Here is an 18,388-nt window from a genome sequence, read left to right as displayed (position 1 = left end):
GTGTGGAAGCCCCGACCTTTGTATCTGGAGCTAAAGCACTTAGGTTCGAATCTTAGCTCTATCAACAGCTTTTCTGCCTCGGGCATCACTTCCCTGGGTTTCTATTTCCCCACCAGTGAAGTAGGGATAACAGGGAAGATTTAAACTGGTTAAGGCTGGGCGCCTGGGCGCCTCAGTAGGTTAAGCATCCTGGCTCTTGGTTTTGGCTGAGGTCAGCCATCTCACAGTTCGTGAGTTCAAGCCCAGTGACCGGTTCTGTATTTGGCAGCACAGACCCTGCTTGGAGTTCTCTCTCTTCCTCTCTCTCTGTCCTTCCCATGCATTCTCTCTGTCTCAAAATAAACTCAAAAAAAAAAAAAAAAAAAAACTGGCTAAGGTATGTTAAGCACTTACAAGCGTCTGTCACAAAGTAAGTGCCACATAACGTGGAGGGGGTAGGGGGGAGGGAAATAGTTACATGTGAGGCCCTCCTCCCATATCCTTGGATTCCCTAAGCCCCTGAGGGGCTGCGAGAGCCTACAGGAGCAAGAGAGGCTTCCAAAGTAGGCTGAATTTCCAGCCAAACTAGGAAGTGGTTGAGGTCTGACACCAGAAAACAAATGTCAAGGTAATGTTTTTTGCACCCAGGTTCTCAGGCCACTTCCGGTTCAGATCCACGGGCACACCCGTAGGCAGTTCTACTGCAAGAAGGCTCGTGCTGGTGGTCAGCCTGAATCAAAAGGAAGAAACCTGAGCGATTTTAAGGGAAATCAGACACGTGGAGCCACCTGGGACACCCTGCCCTAGAGACCCTCAAACTGTTCCCTTGGGACACCCAGGTAAAGATCTCAGGGGTCGCTGCCCGGAAACCCGGCTAACCATCTTTGGAGATTGCGTTTTCCAGTGTTTGAAGTGCTCTGTCCGGAAGCTGTGTGATCCGGCCGGACGAAAGCAGGTAGTAATTCACGACACCTCGGGGAAGCGCGCAAAGACGCGGCAAGACACCGCCCCCGGCTCCGCTCCGCGGTCGCGCAAAGCGACCGTCGCTGGCGGACAGACAGGAGCGGGGGTGGCCCCCGCCGTTCGCGAGCGCGGCCAGGCTGGGTGTCCGGCAGGGGCCGCTGCAGCGGGGCAGGTGGCCGGCCCGCCCCGCGGCCTCCACGGCCCGCCCCCTGCGTCAGGGCCGCCGCCGCCGCCGCCGTTCCCGCCTCCGGCAGGTGCGTCTCCGCGCGGCCCGCGGGCTCGGCGGCCCGTCCTCCGCTCCCCGCCGGGGGTCCCAGCCCAGCACCGACCGGAGCGGACTCGAAGCTCCGCCGGCCGAAGCGGGCCGGGGGGGCGGTGCCGGCGGGCGCATGCGCGCTCCCCTCTTCCGGGGCCCACGACGGGTGGGAGGGCGAGGGGGAGGGGAGCGGAGCTCGCTTCTGCGGGAGGACCCCAGGAGGCTCCCCGGGCGGGGCCGCGCCCCGTGCGGAGCCCCGAGCCCGGTGGTGGCACAGTTCGCGGGCACCTGCCGCCCGAGAGACGAGGGAGGGGGCAGGAAGCGAGGTTCAAAGTCACTCGGCCGGATCAGGTGGGCCTGGCGGGCCCCCTCTGTAGGGGGAGCCGCAGGGGGGCTCCGAGTGGACCCAGTGTGGCCACCGCAGCAGCCCGGGTCGCAGATGATGGTGGCCTGGGCCAGACTGGGGTGTGAGATGTGAAAGGGAGAGGTCAGGTTCAAGGAGACGATGCCTTAAGGCTTTGCGCGGAGAAGGTGTGGGGAAGGTTCTGGAGCTCAGGCGGGGCTGTGTGAGGTGGGAGCGCCTGTTGGACATTGGAGGGGCGGATGGGAGACCCAGGGAGGTAGGAGGAAAATCTGGAAAGTGTGGTGCCTGGAAACCAGAAGGAGCAAATGTTTCCTGTAGAAGTGATCAAATGGGTCAGAGGCTGGACGTGGCCAAGTAAGAGGATCCGGACGACCATTGGGTTTAGCAAGGTGGATGGAAGTCACTGGTGGCCTTGACAAGAGCAATTGGTAGAGGGGTGAGGGAATAAGTGTGCTAGTGGGGACTGGTACATTGCACTTAACTCCTAGGGTTTCAGAAATTATTTGTGTCAGTTTTTGCAGTTCCTTTGCCATATACTTACGTATTTTAAATCAGTGTTTTTCTCTTGACTTCCTGATGGAGCCTTTCATTTATAGTATTTTTCAGCATTGAAAAATACGCAGGGAACAGAGAGACGTTGTTCTTTTCTTCTAATTCAGTAGGTGATTTCAAAAGTCTGGTTAAACAGGGAACTGCCATTCACCCAGAGGAATGTCAGTGTTTGGGGAACCAGTCCTGCACCCAGAAAGCTCCCAATGACTGTTTGATGAGTTAGTTTATTTTCTCCCCTGTGGTCTGTCTCCCACCCTGAAGATAAAAGGCAGAGTAATGGAGTTCTCCATTCTCCGACTCAGCACATCCGTGGACTGTGCTGCTTAGAGGAATTTGCTTTTACACTTGAACAGGGTCATAAGCTTGTAGAAGGTAGGCCACTCCGACCAGCCCCCCCACCCCCGAAAAGCAGATAAATGTTGGCACAGAAGATATTTCCAATAAATACTTTGTGGGAGTATCTTGAAAATAGTCTTATGTTCTGAGCATTTCCAATCTGGGAAGTAAGTTTCAGGTGGCACTGCTGTATTTAATCTCTAGTCTGCACATTCACTGAAAGATTTGCAGAACATCTTTTAAATTAACAGAAAACTTAGCAAAATGGTTCCTACACTCATTAAAAACATCATGTGAGATGTTCACCAATAAAACAGGAAGCGGAGTGGGTTTTGTGAGACCAGAAATTATCTCACTGATTGACTACTTCAGATAGACAATGAAAAACTTGCATTCTGAGATGCCTGGATGGCTCAGTTGGCTAAACGTCCGACTCTTGATTTTGGCTCAGGTCATGATCTCACGGTTTGTGAGTTCGAGCCCCATGTCACATTCTGCACTATCAGCTTCGGATTCTCTCTCCCACTTTCTCTGTCCCTCGCCTGCTAGTTCTCTCCCTCTCTCCCTTTCTCTCAAAATAAACATTTAAAAAAAGGAAAACTTAGACTTTACTAATAAATTGATAAGTTAGTACGATAAAAGATTTGCAATACAAAGAATATAGATGTTTAGAAAGTATTTTAATTGTATTATAGTCCTTGAGTGTATGTATACATGCATATATGTGTGTGTGTGTGTGTGTGTGTGTGACATTTGGCATAATTCACATAAGACCTAAAGCTATCTTCCCAAGAAGTACTTGCTGATTGCATTTCCTGGGCAAAGAAAATAGAAACTAGTGATTTTGGGAAATATTGAAATATGATCAAGTAAAACTTTTTTCTACTTTGTGATGATTATTATTTGAGAGAGAGAGAGAGAGAGAAAGGAAGAGAGAATCCCAAGCAAGCTCCACATTCCATGTGGAACTCAACCCGGGACTGGATCCCAGGACTCTGGGATCATGACCTGAGCAGAAATCAAGATTCTCCCCTTCCGACCCTCCCCTGCTCACCCGGGCTCTCTCTTTCTCTCTCAAAATGAATAAACATTTTTTTTTTAAAGAAAAAATAGGGGGAAAAAAAAGATTTGTTTTCATTTCATAGCTATTTAGTAGAAGACTCATCATTGAGACTCTTGTGCAAGAGAGCTACGGACAAAGCAGTGTTCCCAGCTGCTTTAGGTTGATGCCTCTGTTGCTTGGATCTTAATTCGTTAAATTCTTTACAATGCTTAATGACTTTTAACAATGTTTATTTATTTTGAGAAAGAGAGAGAATCCCAAGCAGGCTCCCCACGGTCAGCACAGAGCCCGCCCGACACAGGACTCCGTTCCACCAACTGTGAGATCGTGAAGCAAGCCGAAACCCACGGTTGGACGTTTAACCGACTGAGCCCCCCCGGGCGCCTCAAATTCCTAGTGACTTTTAAAATCCTACCTTCATGTCTGAGAAAAAAAATAAGACCGTTTATTCAGAAGCTAGCTACATGTCTTTGACAAGAAGTAGGCGAGTGTTTCATCGTATGGACGAACCACAGTGTTTTTACCCCCTTTGTAAGCTGATGGACGTTGGGTTTGCCTCCATGTTTTTGTCCTGGCACCGTGTGATGGACCCTGGTGTTCTGCTGTTGAACATAAATAATTTCCCAGAACACCGACATCACACAAGGCCACCCTGTGACCGGCGGTGAAACAGGACGAGAACAAGACAGCTCAGTGATTAGGTCTGAACCCAGACAAAAACAAGCACGTCTCCCAAGCCACAAAAATGACAAAACATTCTCCTGCCCTGGCTGATACGAGGGACTGCAGCTTCTTGACCAGTCGTGGTGCCAGCCCCTTTTTCCTCATTGCCCCTTTTCGGTAAGATCCACTAAAATAACCAAGGCATCGTGTTCTCTGACCGCATCCAGTCCAGAACGCGGTCCCGCTTCCGTGAACCCTGCTTGACCTTCCTAACACACGCCTCGATCCTGTAATAAATCCTTTCGAAGGCTGTTACTGAGACACCCCGTAGGTCTCCATGGTGTTTCTCTCTCCCCGCAACCTGCCCAGCTACAGGTGTGTTTTACTCGCACCGTAAACAACATACAGAGGCAAGTATGGTGGATCCCTGCTTCCCCTCGTGTCTCCAGACATCCTATTTCCCACCCCACCTCCAACTCTTTTCACTTACTAGTTGGGAATTCTTCCACGTTTTTAACGCAAATGCCAACGAGTACTGTGGTCGCGTAGCACTCTGGTACCTCCTATCCCCTTTCTTTTACAAAACAGTATTTATATTCTGGAGACGTCTCTCCAGGTTAGGGAGGCTGTCTTGGGGCATCTGGTTGGGTCAGTCGGTAGAGCATCCAACTGTTGAACCCGGGTTGTGAATTCAAGCCCCACATTGGGTATGGTGCTTATGTTAAAAAAAAAAAAAAAAAAGGTTAGAGACAATGTCTTTATTTATTTATTAACATGGGACATCTGCATACCGGAGTGAGTTGTGGAATTAAATAGTCTGATTTGGCACTAACAGAGTTTTGAGCCTCATCTTCCAGACATTTATTTTTAACCTCTCCGAACATCCTCTGCTCAGCTGATACCGGCCCTCACTCTGAAGTCAGGGAGCTGTCTGCTTCTAAATACTGAATCAGCCAGCAAATCACATGTGATCACTTGGTTCATTTGTGTGTTTTTTAAATTTTTTTAAATGTTTTAATTTGTTTTTGAGACACAGAGAGACCGAGCATGAGCAGGGGAGGAGCAGAGAGAGAGAGGGAGACGCAGAATCCGAAGCAGGCTCCAGGCTCCGAGCTGTCAGCACAGAGCCTGACGTGGGGCTCAAACTCTCAGACTGTGAGATCATGACCTGAGCTGAAGTCGGACGTTCAGCCGACTGGGCCCCCCAGGCGCCCCCATTTTTAAAAAAAAAAAAAATTGTAGGAAATGACACATAACGTAACACTTAGCATCTTGGCCATTTTTAAGGGTACAGTTCAACAGTGTTCAGTAAGTACATTCACGTTGTTACATAACCAATCTCCAGAACTCTCTTTATCTTACAAAACTGAAACCCTATACCCATTACTTTTATTTTTAAACTATTTTATAGTTCACATACAGGAAAATGAACCCTTTTTTCATGTAGTGTTCTGTGGGTTTTGACAGACAACAATCATAACCGCCACCATAATCAACTTGTAGGACAATTCCATCACCCCCCAAAATCCCCTTGTGCCCCTTTGTGTATTCACGCCTCCCTGCTCAGGTGAGCATGACATACTTTCTGTCCCCATGGTTTTGTCCCTTCCAAAATGTCATATTGGTAGAATCATACGTACCTTCTTTTTTGTCAAGCTGCATGTTGTGACTGTGCCATTGTGTTTACTGAACTCGTCCCCCACAGGTGGACAGTTAGGTTGTTTCCAGTCTCTTGCTGTTAGTCAAACTGATCTAAAGAACAACCTACAGATTCATCATTTTGGATGTGGGCAAGTCTCCCTGTTTTACAAATTTCCTCACTTGGGATTGCTAGGGCAAAGGGAAAAATGCACTTGTAATCTTTTTTTTTTTAATTTTATTTTTTATTTTTTAAAATTTACATCCAAATTAGTTAGCATAGAGTGCAACCATGATTTCAGGAGTAGATTCCTTAGTGCCCTTTACCCGTTTAGCCCATACCCCCTCCTACACCCCCTCCAGTAACCCTCTTGGTTCTCCATATTTATGAGTCTCTTATGCTTTGTCCCCCTCCCTGTTTTTATATTATTTTTGTTTCCCTTCCCTTATGTTCATCTGTTTTGTCTCTTAAAGTCCTCATGTGAGTGAAGTCATATGATTTTTGCCTTTCTCTGACTGACTAATTTCGCTTAGCATAATACCCTCCAGTTCCATCCACGTAGTTGCACATGGCAAGATTTCATTCTTTCTGATTGCCGAGTGATATTCCATTGTATCTATATACCACGTCTTCTTTATCCATTCATCCATTGGACATTCGGGCTCTTTCCATCCTTTGGCTGTTGTTGATAGTGCTGCTATAAACATCGGGGTGCACTTGAACTTGGTCGAGCCATCGTCCGGCAAATCGAAACAGCACACCTTCGAAACAGCACACCTGTATCCCGTGGAGAAATGCCTAGTAGTGCAGTTGCTGGGTTGTAAGGTTTTAGTTTTTTGAGGAACCTCCAGACTGTTTTCCAGAGTGGCTGCACCAGCTTGCCTTCCCAGCGCCTGTAATCTTGATAGGTTGTCTTCCAAAGGGATTATGAAGTTTTGGTAAATGTGTTCTTTTTCTATTTTCTGGATCTACAGACTTTTTCATTCTGAGTCTATCCAACAGTTTGCCCTCTAGATAGAAGTCAGCCCTGCCAACTACCCTTTTGATGTCATTGATCTAAATATTGTCTTTCTCTGTGTCTGTTTCCCTTTTATACGTTTCCTCGGGGATGGATAAGAATCTACTAACTGTGCTTTAAGTCACAAGTTCCTTAGACCTGATGTCATCTTGATCCCATTCGTTGTCATAGTATGTGTCTTCCCTGCCTCGTTCTGTTCTCAGTTAGAGTTTACCTTCTCGTAGAAACTGTCTTTTGACCCAAAGTTGAGAAGACACACCTTTTTCTTACCTTTACATACGTTTTAAAAAGCAGAAGAACTCGTTTTCTGAATGAATTCTCACATCTTACCCCTTCCCAAGCCTCTAGGGCAGCGGTTCTCAAACCTGAACATTCATCAGAATCACCTGGAGACAGACGGGGGCCCCACCTGCAAAGTTTCTGAATCAGTGGATCTGCGGTGGAGCCCCTGACTTTGCAATTTCTAGTAAGATCTCAGGTGCTGCTGCTGGTCTGGGGACCTGTCTTTGAGAACCACTGCTCCAGGGCGCCTGGAACAGCTTGAAAACACAGACTGAAAACCGTTGCTTTAGAGGATGCATTGCCCTCAAGATCTGTTACTAATGATTTTTGTCAAGGGCCTTCTTACTTTTATATACACGTGTAGAAATAGAAGTTGACTGTTTCTGTTTGTGTCTGTGTTTTTTTTTCTGAAGCCCATCTCTGGAGTTAGGACTACAAAGAAAACCTGATGCAACCTCTTCAGATTGTCCCCTGTCGATTACTCTCCTGGCTGCATAGTGGACTGAAGTCTCCAGTCTCCACCAGAACCCGGATTTGCCCGACGATGGCTCGACCAAGTTCAAGTAGGTCTTTCTCAGCCTGCCACTCCTTTATCTCCGGTGGAATTTAAAGTACCTGAACGTTCCTACACTTTGAGGGGGTAATGTCTGTAGTGGAGTGGGTGCTGGGCAAGATTTTGGAGAAAGCCACAACTGCCCTCCTGCCCTCAGGCAAGCCCCCTGCAGGTCAGGATCTGGGATCATCTCCTAGTAGGTCAAGTGCAAGCCCATTGAAGACATTTTATTGCTTCTCCCAGAATGTTTGCATTCAAGCTTCTCACATAAGATTTGCATTTAAATTTTTTTAAAATGTTTATTTTTGAGAGAGAGGGGAGGGGAGAGGCAGAGAGAGAGAGAGACAGAGAGAATCCTAAGCAGGCTCCCAGCTGTCAGCGCAAAGCCCGACGTGGGGCTCAAACCCACAAACTGTGAGATCGTGACTTGAGCTGGAGTCGTATGCTCAACTAACTGAGCCACCCGGGCGCCCTGATTTGTACTTTAAAATCCTCACCTCTCAGCAGGAGGGGAAAGCAGGAGACTGTCCTACAGGGTAATGTGGAGTAGATTTTCTACTTCAGAGATAGATTAAAAAAAAAATTTTTTTTTAATGTGTATTTTTGAGAGAGAGAGAGAGGGAGAGTGCGAGTGGGGGAGGGGCAGAGAGAGAGGGAGACACAGAATCCCAAGCAGGCTCCAGGCTCCCAGCTGTCAGCACAGAGCCTGATGCGGGGCTCGAACCCACGAACCATGAGATCATGACCTGAGCGGAAGTCGGACACTCAACCGACTCAGCCACCCAGGCACCCCTTCATAATGACTTTTTTTTTAAGTTTACTTATTTATTTTGAGAGAGAGAGCAAGCTGGGGAGGGGCAGACAGAGAGAGAGAGAGAGAGAGAGAGAGAGTTACAGGCAGGCTCCGTGATGGCAGCACAGAGCCCGATGTGGGGCTCCATCTCCTGAACTGTGAGATCATGGCCTGAGTTGAAATCAAGAGTTGGACGCTTAACCAAGTGAGCCACCCAGGCGCCCCGAGGTAGGATTTGTATCTCTACCTGGGGCCCTTAGTCTGCAGGGAGTATAGAGTCTAACAGATTTATACACTAAAAGGACCTTGGATGAGCCTGTTCAAGAGTGCTGAATTCAGGGTGGCATTGAAAGGCCAAGCTGACCTCTTTTGGCCTCATTTTCAACTTCTGGATTTTTCTAATCCTGCAAGTGTGCTCAGACATAACGGCCCCTGCTTCTGTTTTGCCCACCCTCAGAAATAAAAAGAACCCAATCCCTTGGTGCTCCTGGCTGTGGAGAACAGGGCAGGCTGCTAGAGGCTGTAGTGAGACCCACGGTTGTGCCTGGCTTCTGCCCAGAGCGGGCCGTCTGGGTTTGGAAGTGCAAAGTGTCCTGCTGTGTTTTCCTGTAGTAGTTAGGAAATGTTTTCTTTTCTTTTCTTTTCTTTTCTTTTCTTTTCTTTTCTTTTCTTTTCTTTTCACTTCTCTTCTCTTCTCTTCTCTTCTCTTCTCTTCTCTTCTTTTCTTTCCTCTTCTCTTCTCTTCTCTTCTCTTCTCTTCTCTTCTTTTCTTTTCTTTTCTCCTCCTCCTTTTTCTTCTTTTAGGATTTCGCACCACATTAACAGTATTATATCTTACATCCTGTTTTCCAAGAACCAAACCTAAGTTGCCCTTTTTGTTTCTAGACATTGCTTTTAAAGTGGGACCTTTTAAAGGAGTCACTTGGACCTGGGATCTTTTCATCAGTGGGATGACAAGAGTTTACATTTCGGGTGAAAAAGACTCTTAGAGCTGGAGAAAGTTTTATGGGTGAACTTTGAAGTCCTTGAGGATCTTTGTAGGGTTTGAACCCAGGAGTCGCACAAATAGCCCCAAGTAAAATACTTGCCCGTTTTCTTATGAAGCATCTTGTTCTTTCAGGAGATTAGATCAGACTGCAAACCCGAATCTACCCAGACGGGGTTCCTTTTCTCCTGGTTGGTCAGCTTTAGTGGGCCTCATTTCTCACAGTGGTCTATCTCCGAAAGGGACGTGAGCGTGGGCTGAGCTTTGGTGTGGTTGGCAAATGGTGGTTGGGCTGGTTATACCCCAGGAACAGTGTGCCAGCACCATCTTCAGTCCTTTGAGATTTGTGCTGCCAGAAACGTGGTCCCGGAGAAGCTTCAGGAATGTGGTAGGAGAGGGAGTAGTGAGCCTCTGCGTCTTTGCTTCTGAGAGTCTGTTTTCACTCCCTGTGCATTCTTACCAGCAGCCGGAGAGGAAGGGACGGGGAGGGCAGGTTGGGTCTTTATTGAGATTCTCACCCTGGGCCAGGCGTGGAGGTGACTCTGGGCTTGTAAGGGAGGCGTCACGGATGTATGAGAAACCAGCAGGATCTGTCTTCCCAGCCTGGGGCACAGAATGAAGTCACATTCCTTTCATGTCTAAGTTCATTGTCTCTCCACCCCCATCCTGCTATCCTTTCTCCTTTCTCCCATCCTCCTGTCATGGGCGCCATCTCTCAGGGGATGCTCATCCCGTCCAGGGGTCAACCTTGGTCACCACTGCCTCCAGCAGGAGACCAGAAAACCTTCTGTCTGCATCCGCTGAAGAACTCGTTTGCACTTTTGCCAGAATCTGCAGAGCAGGAGCCCAGGTTAGCCACTTCCAGAAGACGTCAGTGTCAAGGGGCCGCAAGCAGTGTTGGTCCGGCTTTTGCTTCTCCAGCGGGAGGGCAGAAGCGGGAGTTTCTCTTCTCCTGGCAGCTTGTGCTCAGCTCTGCACCGCTTGGGCCCGGCCTCCGGGGGCCCCAGCACCACTCAATGGCGTCACCAAGTCACTCTTAACCAGGGACGAGGACATTTATTGCAAGGGCGGACTCTCCCTGGTGGTCCACTCACAGTGCTTGGTGCGGAGCCTGGGGCGTGGTGCGCCCTCACTGAAGGACAGTTGCTGCTGCCTCTGTTGGTCAGAGCTGGAGAGGGAGAAGGCCTGGAGGTGCAGAACAAGGCCCCCCATCCCAGACAGCGAGCCAGCCGTAGTCTGTGACCTGCTCTCCGGTTATGCTCTGGGTTCACCTGCTTTTTGTGACCCCCAGTCCCTGGTGATGTCTTGCTGAAAGATCCAGCTATTGCTTGAGTTGTAAAGAACGTGGTCCAGGTTTGGAGCCGAGCATCTGTTCACAGGGGAGGGAGCCTCACCCTCAGCTTGTAATGATGCCGAGGGGACGCTGCAATTAGCAAGATCCCCAAAGGGAAGGGGATCTGGGGAGGAAGGGAAGACTCTAGGGTCCAGTGGGCCTGAGGTGAACCCTCCTACACTAGCTTGTTTTTACTGTTAGGAAGGAGGATGCGTCCCATCCATTAGCTGCTAAGAACCCCTGCGAGAGCCTGCTCTGGGGAAGGCAGTACTGTGCACATCAAAGAGCTAGGGCCGCAGAGGCCACTTGTTTGCATCGGATGTCACAGGCGGATGGATGGGAGGCAGAGCTGAGATCGGAAGCCAGTGTCATGTGCCTGAAGCCCCTACTTCTTTGTTTTTTTTTCCTTAAGTTTATCTACTTGGAGAGAGACAGAGCATGCCTGTGGGGGAGGGGCAGAGAGAGAGAGAAGGAGAGAGAGAATCCGAGCAGACAATGCAGAGCCTGATGCAGGGCTGGAACCCACGAGCCCGTGAGATCCTGCCCTGAGCCAAAATCAAGAGTCGGACGCTCAACCGGCTGAGCCACCCAGGCTCCCCGTTCCTGCTTCTTTCTTAAGACGCTATACGGTCTCACATCAGGCCACACGGGTGGCATCTTCGTGGCATCGGAATGATTCTTATTTGGGTATCCTAAAATATAATTTCATGCAAGGTCAAGTCAAAATACGAACGATTGATACAGAATATAAATGTCCAAACGGTACGGTGGATTTATAAAGATTTTATGCTCTCTTTAGGTATGGCTGATTTTCGGAAGTTTTTTGCAAAAGCAAAGCACATAGTCGTCATTTCGGGGGCTGGCGTTAGTGCTGAAAGTGGGGTTCCGACCTTCAGAGGAGCTGGGGGCTATTGGAGAACATGGCAAGCTCAGGTGAGTGATGTTTCCAGAATACCGAGAGGTTCTACTGAAGGAAGCACAGTTTGACTCAGAGCCTGATGCCTGGCCCAGAGGGAAAAAAGATTTGAAGTTGACCATGACTCTTGTCCTTATTCGTTTTGGCCTCAACACAAAGTCTGTATGATTAGGGTCTCAGGCATAAGCAAAGCAGCCACTTTCCTTACTTTCTAGATATGTGCAGATCGCATTTATTCGTGTAACAATTTCGATTTCTTCTCGAACTTAAAGTGGAATCAGAAAAGTCGTGCTAAGCATAGCTCATTACTTTTCTATAGATCTTGAAATTAAGTATTAACACAGTTCTTAAGTGTATTTATTTATTTTGAGAGGGACAAAGGCAGCACGAGTGGGGGAGGGGCAAGGAAAGAAGGGGAGAGAGAGAATCCAAAGCAGGCTCCACACTGTCCGTTCATAACCCGACGTGGGGCTGGAACTCCCGAACCGTGAGATTATGACTTGAGCTGAAACCAAGAGTCAGATGCTTAACTGACTGAGCCACCCAGGCACCCCAAGTATTACAAATTTTTAAAGTTCCTGTGAACTTTCATGTTTGAAACCAAAGTTGCAGTTTTGAAAGCTTAGGGTTCGACGTTTAAAAACTTTATACGGGGCGCCTGGGTGGCTCAGTCGGTTAAGCGTCCGACTTCAGCTCAGGTCACGATCTCGTGGCCCGTGAGTTCGAGCCCCGCGTCGGGCTCTGGGCTGATGGCTCAGAGCCTGGAGCCTGCTTCCGATTCTGTGTCTCCCTCTCTCTCTGCCCCTCCACCGTTCATGCTCTGTCTCTCTCTGTCTCGAAAATAAATAAAAACATTAAAAAAAAAAACTTTATACGAAGGCCATTAGAATGGAAACTATGGGCACGGACTTTTTAAAAACAGACTTGTATTATGGTATAATATACAGATGACCCTCAAACCACACAGGTTTGAACTGTGCAGATCCACCTACGTGCGGATTTTTTTTATACGTACCGTAAAACTTTTTAGAGATTTGCGACAGTTTGAAAAAACTCTCACATGAGCCCCGTAACCTAGACATTTCTAAAAATCTAAGACAAAGTTAGGCATGTCGTGAATGCATAAAATACATGTGGATACCAGTCTGTCTTTTATCATTTACTACCATTCAAATTTATTGCAAAAAGAAGAATTTGCCAGAACTTAGGCACGCAAATGCAGAGCCTATATGGTGCCATTCGTAGTCTAGAGCAACGTAAACACATGTGAAGATACAGTGTTAAATCATAACCACGTAAAACTAACTGCAGTGCACACGGTACCTCTGTAGTGATTTCGTAGCCACCTCCTGTGGCTGTTGCCGTGAGCTCACGTGTTGCGAATATCTGCTTAAAATATGGTGTGACACAGGATGTCTGGGTGGCCCAGGTGGTTAAGTGATCAACTCTTGATTTTGGCTCAGGTCACGATCTCACAGTTCGTGGATCCGAGCCCCCTGTTGGGCTCTGCACCGACGGCACAGAGCCTGCTTGGGATTCTCTCTCTCTCTCTCTCTCTCTCTCTCACTCTCACTCTCACTCTCACTCTCTGCCCCTCCCCCACTCATGCTCTGTCTCTCCCTGTATCAAAAATAAATAAAACATTAAAAAATTTTTAAAGAAAAGAAAAAATAAAAGGAAATTCATGAAGCCATTGCTGTAGCTATACCAGCAGGTGCAAAAACCTTGCACTTTGGATGAAATATGTTTGTATCTCATATTGAAAATGCAGCTTTAGGGCGCCTGGGTGGCTCAGTCAGTTAAGCATCTGACTCTTGATCTCAGCTAGGTCATGATCTCACAGTTTGTGGGTTTGAGCCCCGCCATCGGGCTCCACGCTGACAGTTCGAAGCCTGCTCCGGATTCTCTCTCTCTCTCCCCCTCTCTCTGCCCCTCACCCGCTCGTGCTTGCTCGCTCTCAAAAATAAATAAATAAACATTAAAAAAAAAAAAAGAAAACGCAGCTTCTATACGGTTTCAGGATTGCCGTAAGAAAGGCATACCTGTGGACTAAGCTGATTCGGGAGAAAGTGACATCATTCTATGACAACTTAGAGCACAAAGAAAGCAAAGGACCTAAAGCTGGAGACTTTAGTGCAGGAGATGGTTTGATAACCTCAGAAAGGGGTTTGGCTTTAAAAAATGCCAAGGTCAGGGTGCCTGGGTGGCTCGGTTGAGCGTCCACCTTGGGCCGACGTCATGATCTCAGGGTTCGTGAGTTCGAGCCCTGCGTCAGGCTCTGTGCTGACAGCTCAGAGACTGGAGCCTGCTTTGGATTCTGTCTCCCTCTCTCTCTGCCCCTCCCACTCACATTCTGTCTCTCTCTCAAAAATAAATTAACGGAAGCAGCTTCTGTCAACCAAGAGGCAACAGACAAGTTCCCGGATGCCGTTAAGAGAATCATTGAGGAGAAAGGATGTCTGCCCAAACAGGTTTTTAACATAGACGAAAGTGCCCTATTCTAGGGGAAAAAATGCTACAAAAAACATTTACTAGTAAGAAAGAGAAGTGATCGCCAGGATTTAAAGCCAGAAGGGATAAGCTAACTCTATGGTTTTGTACAAACGCAGTTGGGTTTCTGATCAGACAGCCCTTCTCTAGAGAGCCGCTAACCCCCAAGTTCTGAAGGGAGAATATAAATATTTTCCTGTCTTTATCTTGTACAAGAAGAAGGCCTGGACACCAAGAATCCTTTTTCTGGGTGGGTCCCTGATGAAGTATCTTTGATTTCAGACGGTACCCTGTCCCAGAACCCTGTGAGTCCAACACCGAAGGCTTCAAACTGATCTCCTCACCTCCAAACACAGCGTCTCTAATTTAGCCTCTAGATCAGGGGTCAGAAGGACCTTTAATGCTCACGACACATGGTGTCCTATGGAAAGGATTGTCAACGCTGTGGAAGGGAACCCCAACAGAGAGCGTCACAGAAGTCTGGAAGGATTTCACCAGAAGGTGCCATTGTCGTTACAGAAAAAAGCCGCGAGAGCCACCAAGCCCGAAACAATAAATTCCTGTTGGAGAAAAGTCCAGACGTCGTGTGTGACTTCTTGGGATTTATCACGCAGCCCGTCGGGGAAACCATGAGAAAGATTATGGCTCTGGCAAAAATGGCGGAGGGGCGGGAGGGAGGTGAAGGGTTTTAAGATCCGGATCTTGGAGAAATTCGAGCGCTAAAGACACACGCCAGAGGCACCCACAGGAGTCGACGTGATGGAGGTGAGAGCCTCGGAACCAGTGCCAGACAACGAGGACGAAGATGCAAAAGCAGCTCAGGAGACAAACTGATGTTAGACAGTCTGGCAAAAGCGTTCCGATGATCCGGATGTGGGACTTGAACTCACCAACCATGAGACCATGACCTGAGCTGAGATCGCGAGTTGGATGCTCTACCGGCTGAGCTACCCAGGCGCCCCTTGACTTCTTTTACGAGACGGACTTGGGCACTGTCCCTAAAGCAAATGGTGGAGGAAGAATTGCTTCTGTATGGGACCATTTTGAGAGAAATGAAAAGGCAAAAAAGTTGGGCAGAGATTGCGATGTATTTCTGTGAAGTCACACCCAGTGTGCCTGCCTCTCCAGCCTCCCCTTCCACCTCCCCCACCGCTCCCTCCCCTGATGCCGCTGGGACAGCAAGACCCCCCCGTCCTCCTCCCCCGCCCCGGCCTTCTGGAAGGCAATGAGGATGGAGACTTTATGATGACCCGCTTCCACTTAGTGAATAATAAATGATCATCGCGCCACACAGTTGATAAGCCGGCCCGTCGTGCATGCGTGTGTCTTCGTGTGAGAACCTCATAACCGTAGGGCTCAGACCATAGGAGGTGTCTTGTGTCGTGCCCGTTATCACCCAAGAATTCATCGTGTACGCCATCCTGTGTTCACTTGCATGGAAGTGCATCACCCACCCGTACGGAGGCATAAAGTGAGTGATAGTTAACATGAGGTTCCTAAGGTGTTAGTTTTCTCACGGTTCTCGAACGCTGCTTTCGAAGAATTACGGTACACTACAGTGAGCGTCTCTTACAATTTGAGAAACCGTGTATCAACCTATCACCACAGGCAAGTGTTTTTTTTTTTTTTAATTTTTTTTTAACATTTATTTATTTTTGAGACAGAGAGAGACAGAGCATGAACAGGGGAGGGGCAGAGAGAGAGGGAGACACGGAATCAGAAGCAGGCTCCCGGCTCTGAGCCATCAGCACAGAGCCCGACGCGGGGCTCGAACTCACGGGCCGTGAGATCATGACCTGAGCTGAAGTCGGCCGCTTAACCGACTGAGCCACCCAGGTGCCCCACAAGTGGTTTTTTTTTTTTAAAGTTAAGTGTTTCTAACACTGTGTTATGAATATGATTGTGATACCGTATGCCGTAAAGATGTTATAACCACTCACCCAGCGTATGGGCTAGCTACCGCGGAGCAATCGTATCCATTTCAGTCGTTGCTGCTGCTTCATTACTGACGTATGAATTGTGTTATGCGTGAATAAATACGAACTTTTCACATTGCCTTTTACGTGTTTTTTAATGTTTATTCATTTTGAGAGAGAGAGAGAGAGTGTGTGTGCACGAGCAAGGGAAGGGGAGAGAATCTCAAGCAGGCTTCACGCCCAGCATGGAGCCCAGTGTGGGGCTCGATCTCAGGACCATGAGATCATGACCTGAGCTCAGATCAAGAGTCTGATGCCTTAACCAACTGAGCTGCCCCAGTGCCCCTCTTTTATTTTTTGAGGTCTACCGTTAGTAATACATAGAGCATCTACAGTGTTTTGTATCATATATAAGAATATTGATGTAGATACTGACAGATGATTCACGCTGTGAATGGACAATGTACTTTGGGTATCGATACATACAGTACTGTAAATGTATTTGCTCTCCCTTAGGATTTTCTTAATAGCATTTTCTTTTTTCTAGCATACCTTCTTGTAAGAATACATTATGCAATACACGTAACATGCAGAATGTGTGTTAATTGCCTGTTTATTTTATCAGTAAGGCTTCCAGTCAACAGTAGGCTGTTAGTAGTTAAGTTTGGGGGAATCAAAAGTTATACGCAAGATTTTTTAATGCACAGAGGTCGCTGCCCTTTACCCCCACGTTGTTCAAGGGTCAACTGTACGTACAATAAAATTCACCAGTTTGAAAGTGTGCCATTTAATGAGTTTTGACAAGTGTGCCCCGTAGCGTAGCCATGACCATGATCATGGGCCCAGAATATAACTTCAGGCCTTTTGCAGTCAGCCTCCTGCTCTCCCCCTGGCTCAGGAAATCCCAAGTTTTGGAGTGCAGGAAGTTTTGTCTGCCCTTTTTTTTTTTTTTAATGTTTATTTATTTATTTATTTTTTTTGAGAGAGAGAGGGAGAGTGTGAGTGGGGGAGGGGCAGAGAGCTAGAGAACACAAGGGGGGGTGGTGGTGGGTGGAGACAGAGGCTCTGAAGCAGGCTCCCCGCTGACAGCAGAGAGCCCAACGCAGGGGGCTCAAACTCACGAACCTTGAGACCATGACCTGAGCTGAAATCAGACGCTGAACCGACTGAGCCCCCCAGGCACCCCCGTCTGTTTTACGCATTGCTCTATCCCCAGCTCCCGGAACTCTGGCACACGTGAGTGCTTGAGTTGGGTGAATGGAGGCCATCGTGCATAGTTATTTCAGTGCACGAATTCCACATTTCGTAGGTAGTTTCTTGTTAAATGAAGGGCTGATGAACCTGCCTTTCCTGCCCTATCACATGCCCCCGGCTGGCAGATGTTCAGGATGTTCTGTTGCCTCTCTGCTGCCCTCCAGGTGAGCCTGTGGCTGTAGCCGTGGGGATCGTTGCCTTAAGGATGAAGGAGTGGGGGAAGGAGGGCAGAGGGCCATTAGGGTCCCGGAAGAAAGAGGAGGCTCAGAAAGCAGCCGCTGAAGCCGAGAGGCAGGGGGTGGGGGGGGGCTCGGAGGGTCTCGGGGGGTGCTTTGAGAGGAGAGGATAGTCAGAAGTGTCAAAACAGCTCAGGGTTTGTGGGGAAGTACAGGGTGGATGTCGATGATCCACGGCGTAGATGTTTGTTCCCCATTCACTCCCCAAGTGAAGGCTGACACTGTTAGCAGGTGGAAGAGTGACCTTCGTAGGGAAAACGAAAGGCAGAACACCACCACCACCGCAATGAAGATCTAGAATGTTTCGGTCATTGCCAGAGGCTCCCTTTTGCCCTTTCCTCATAGGCTCGCAGCCCCAGACAACGACTACCCTTCTCTCTTTCACGGTAGATGAGACTCTTCTCTCCTAGAAGAGGGATCGTACTTTAAAAATATATTTTTATATATTCTGTTAATATGTGCACTGTTTTTTTTTTTTTTTGAAGTTTATTTATTTTGAGAGTGAGAGTGGGAGAATGAGGGAGGAAGAGAGAGAAGGAGAGAATCCCAAGCAGGCCCCGCATTGTCAGCCCAGAGCCCGATGCAGGGCTCGAGCTCATGAACCTGCGATCATGAGATGGTGACCCGAGCCGAAACCAAGCATCAGATGCTTGACCAACTGAGCCCCCGAGGCGCCCCTGTTCTTTCTGTGTGTAGTTGTGTGTGTGTGTGTGTGGAGCCATAATTATAGTTATAAAAAACTGAGTTTGTCAACTGTGGCCATGATCAATCGGGCATTTTGTATTTCACTTTTTTTC

General features: G+C 48.2%; 1 protein-coding gene across 10 annotated transcripts in view; it reads left to right on the top strand.

The window, feature by feature from the left end:
- Positions 1-669: 669 nt before the first annotated feature.
- Positions 670-18,388, top strand: part of SIRT5 (sirtuin 5) — a 40,035-nt gene continuing 22,316 nt past the window's right edge. For 2 of the 10 annotated variants that reach the window (XM_019420092.2, XM_019420091.2), the window contains exons 1-3: positions 1,360-1,549; positions 7,529-7,678; positions 11,579-11,712. In XM_019420092.2, the coding sequence (XP_019275637.1) occupies positions 7,564-7,678; positions 11,579-11,712 (249 nt within the window). In that variant the 5' untranslated portion in view covers positions 1,360-1,549; positions 7,529-7,563. Of the gene's footprint in view, positions 819-1,064; positions 1,197-1,359; positions 1,550-3,760; positions 4,587-6,659; positions 7,004-7,174; positions 7,300-7,528; positions 7,679-11,578; positions 11,713-14,520; positions 15,657-18,388 lie in introns of those variants that run through there. The other 8 variants (XM_019420086.2, XM_053904891.1, XM_053904893.1 and 5 more) reach the window with 8 other exon arrangements.

This window comes from Panthera pardus, unplaced genomic scaffold (genome assembly GCF_024362965.1).
Source record: "Panthera pardus isolate Hobbes unplaced genomic scaffold, ASM2436296v1 HiC_scaffold_17, whole genome shotgun sequence".
In the NCBI taxonomy this organism is placed as follows: Eukaryota; Metazoa; Chordata; class Mammalia; order Carnivora; family Felidae; genus Panthera; species Panthera pardus.
Note: the sequence above shows the minus strand (reverse complement) of the source record. Positions and strands in the feature narration are given on the sequence as shown.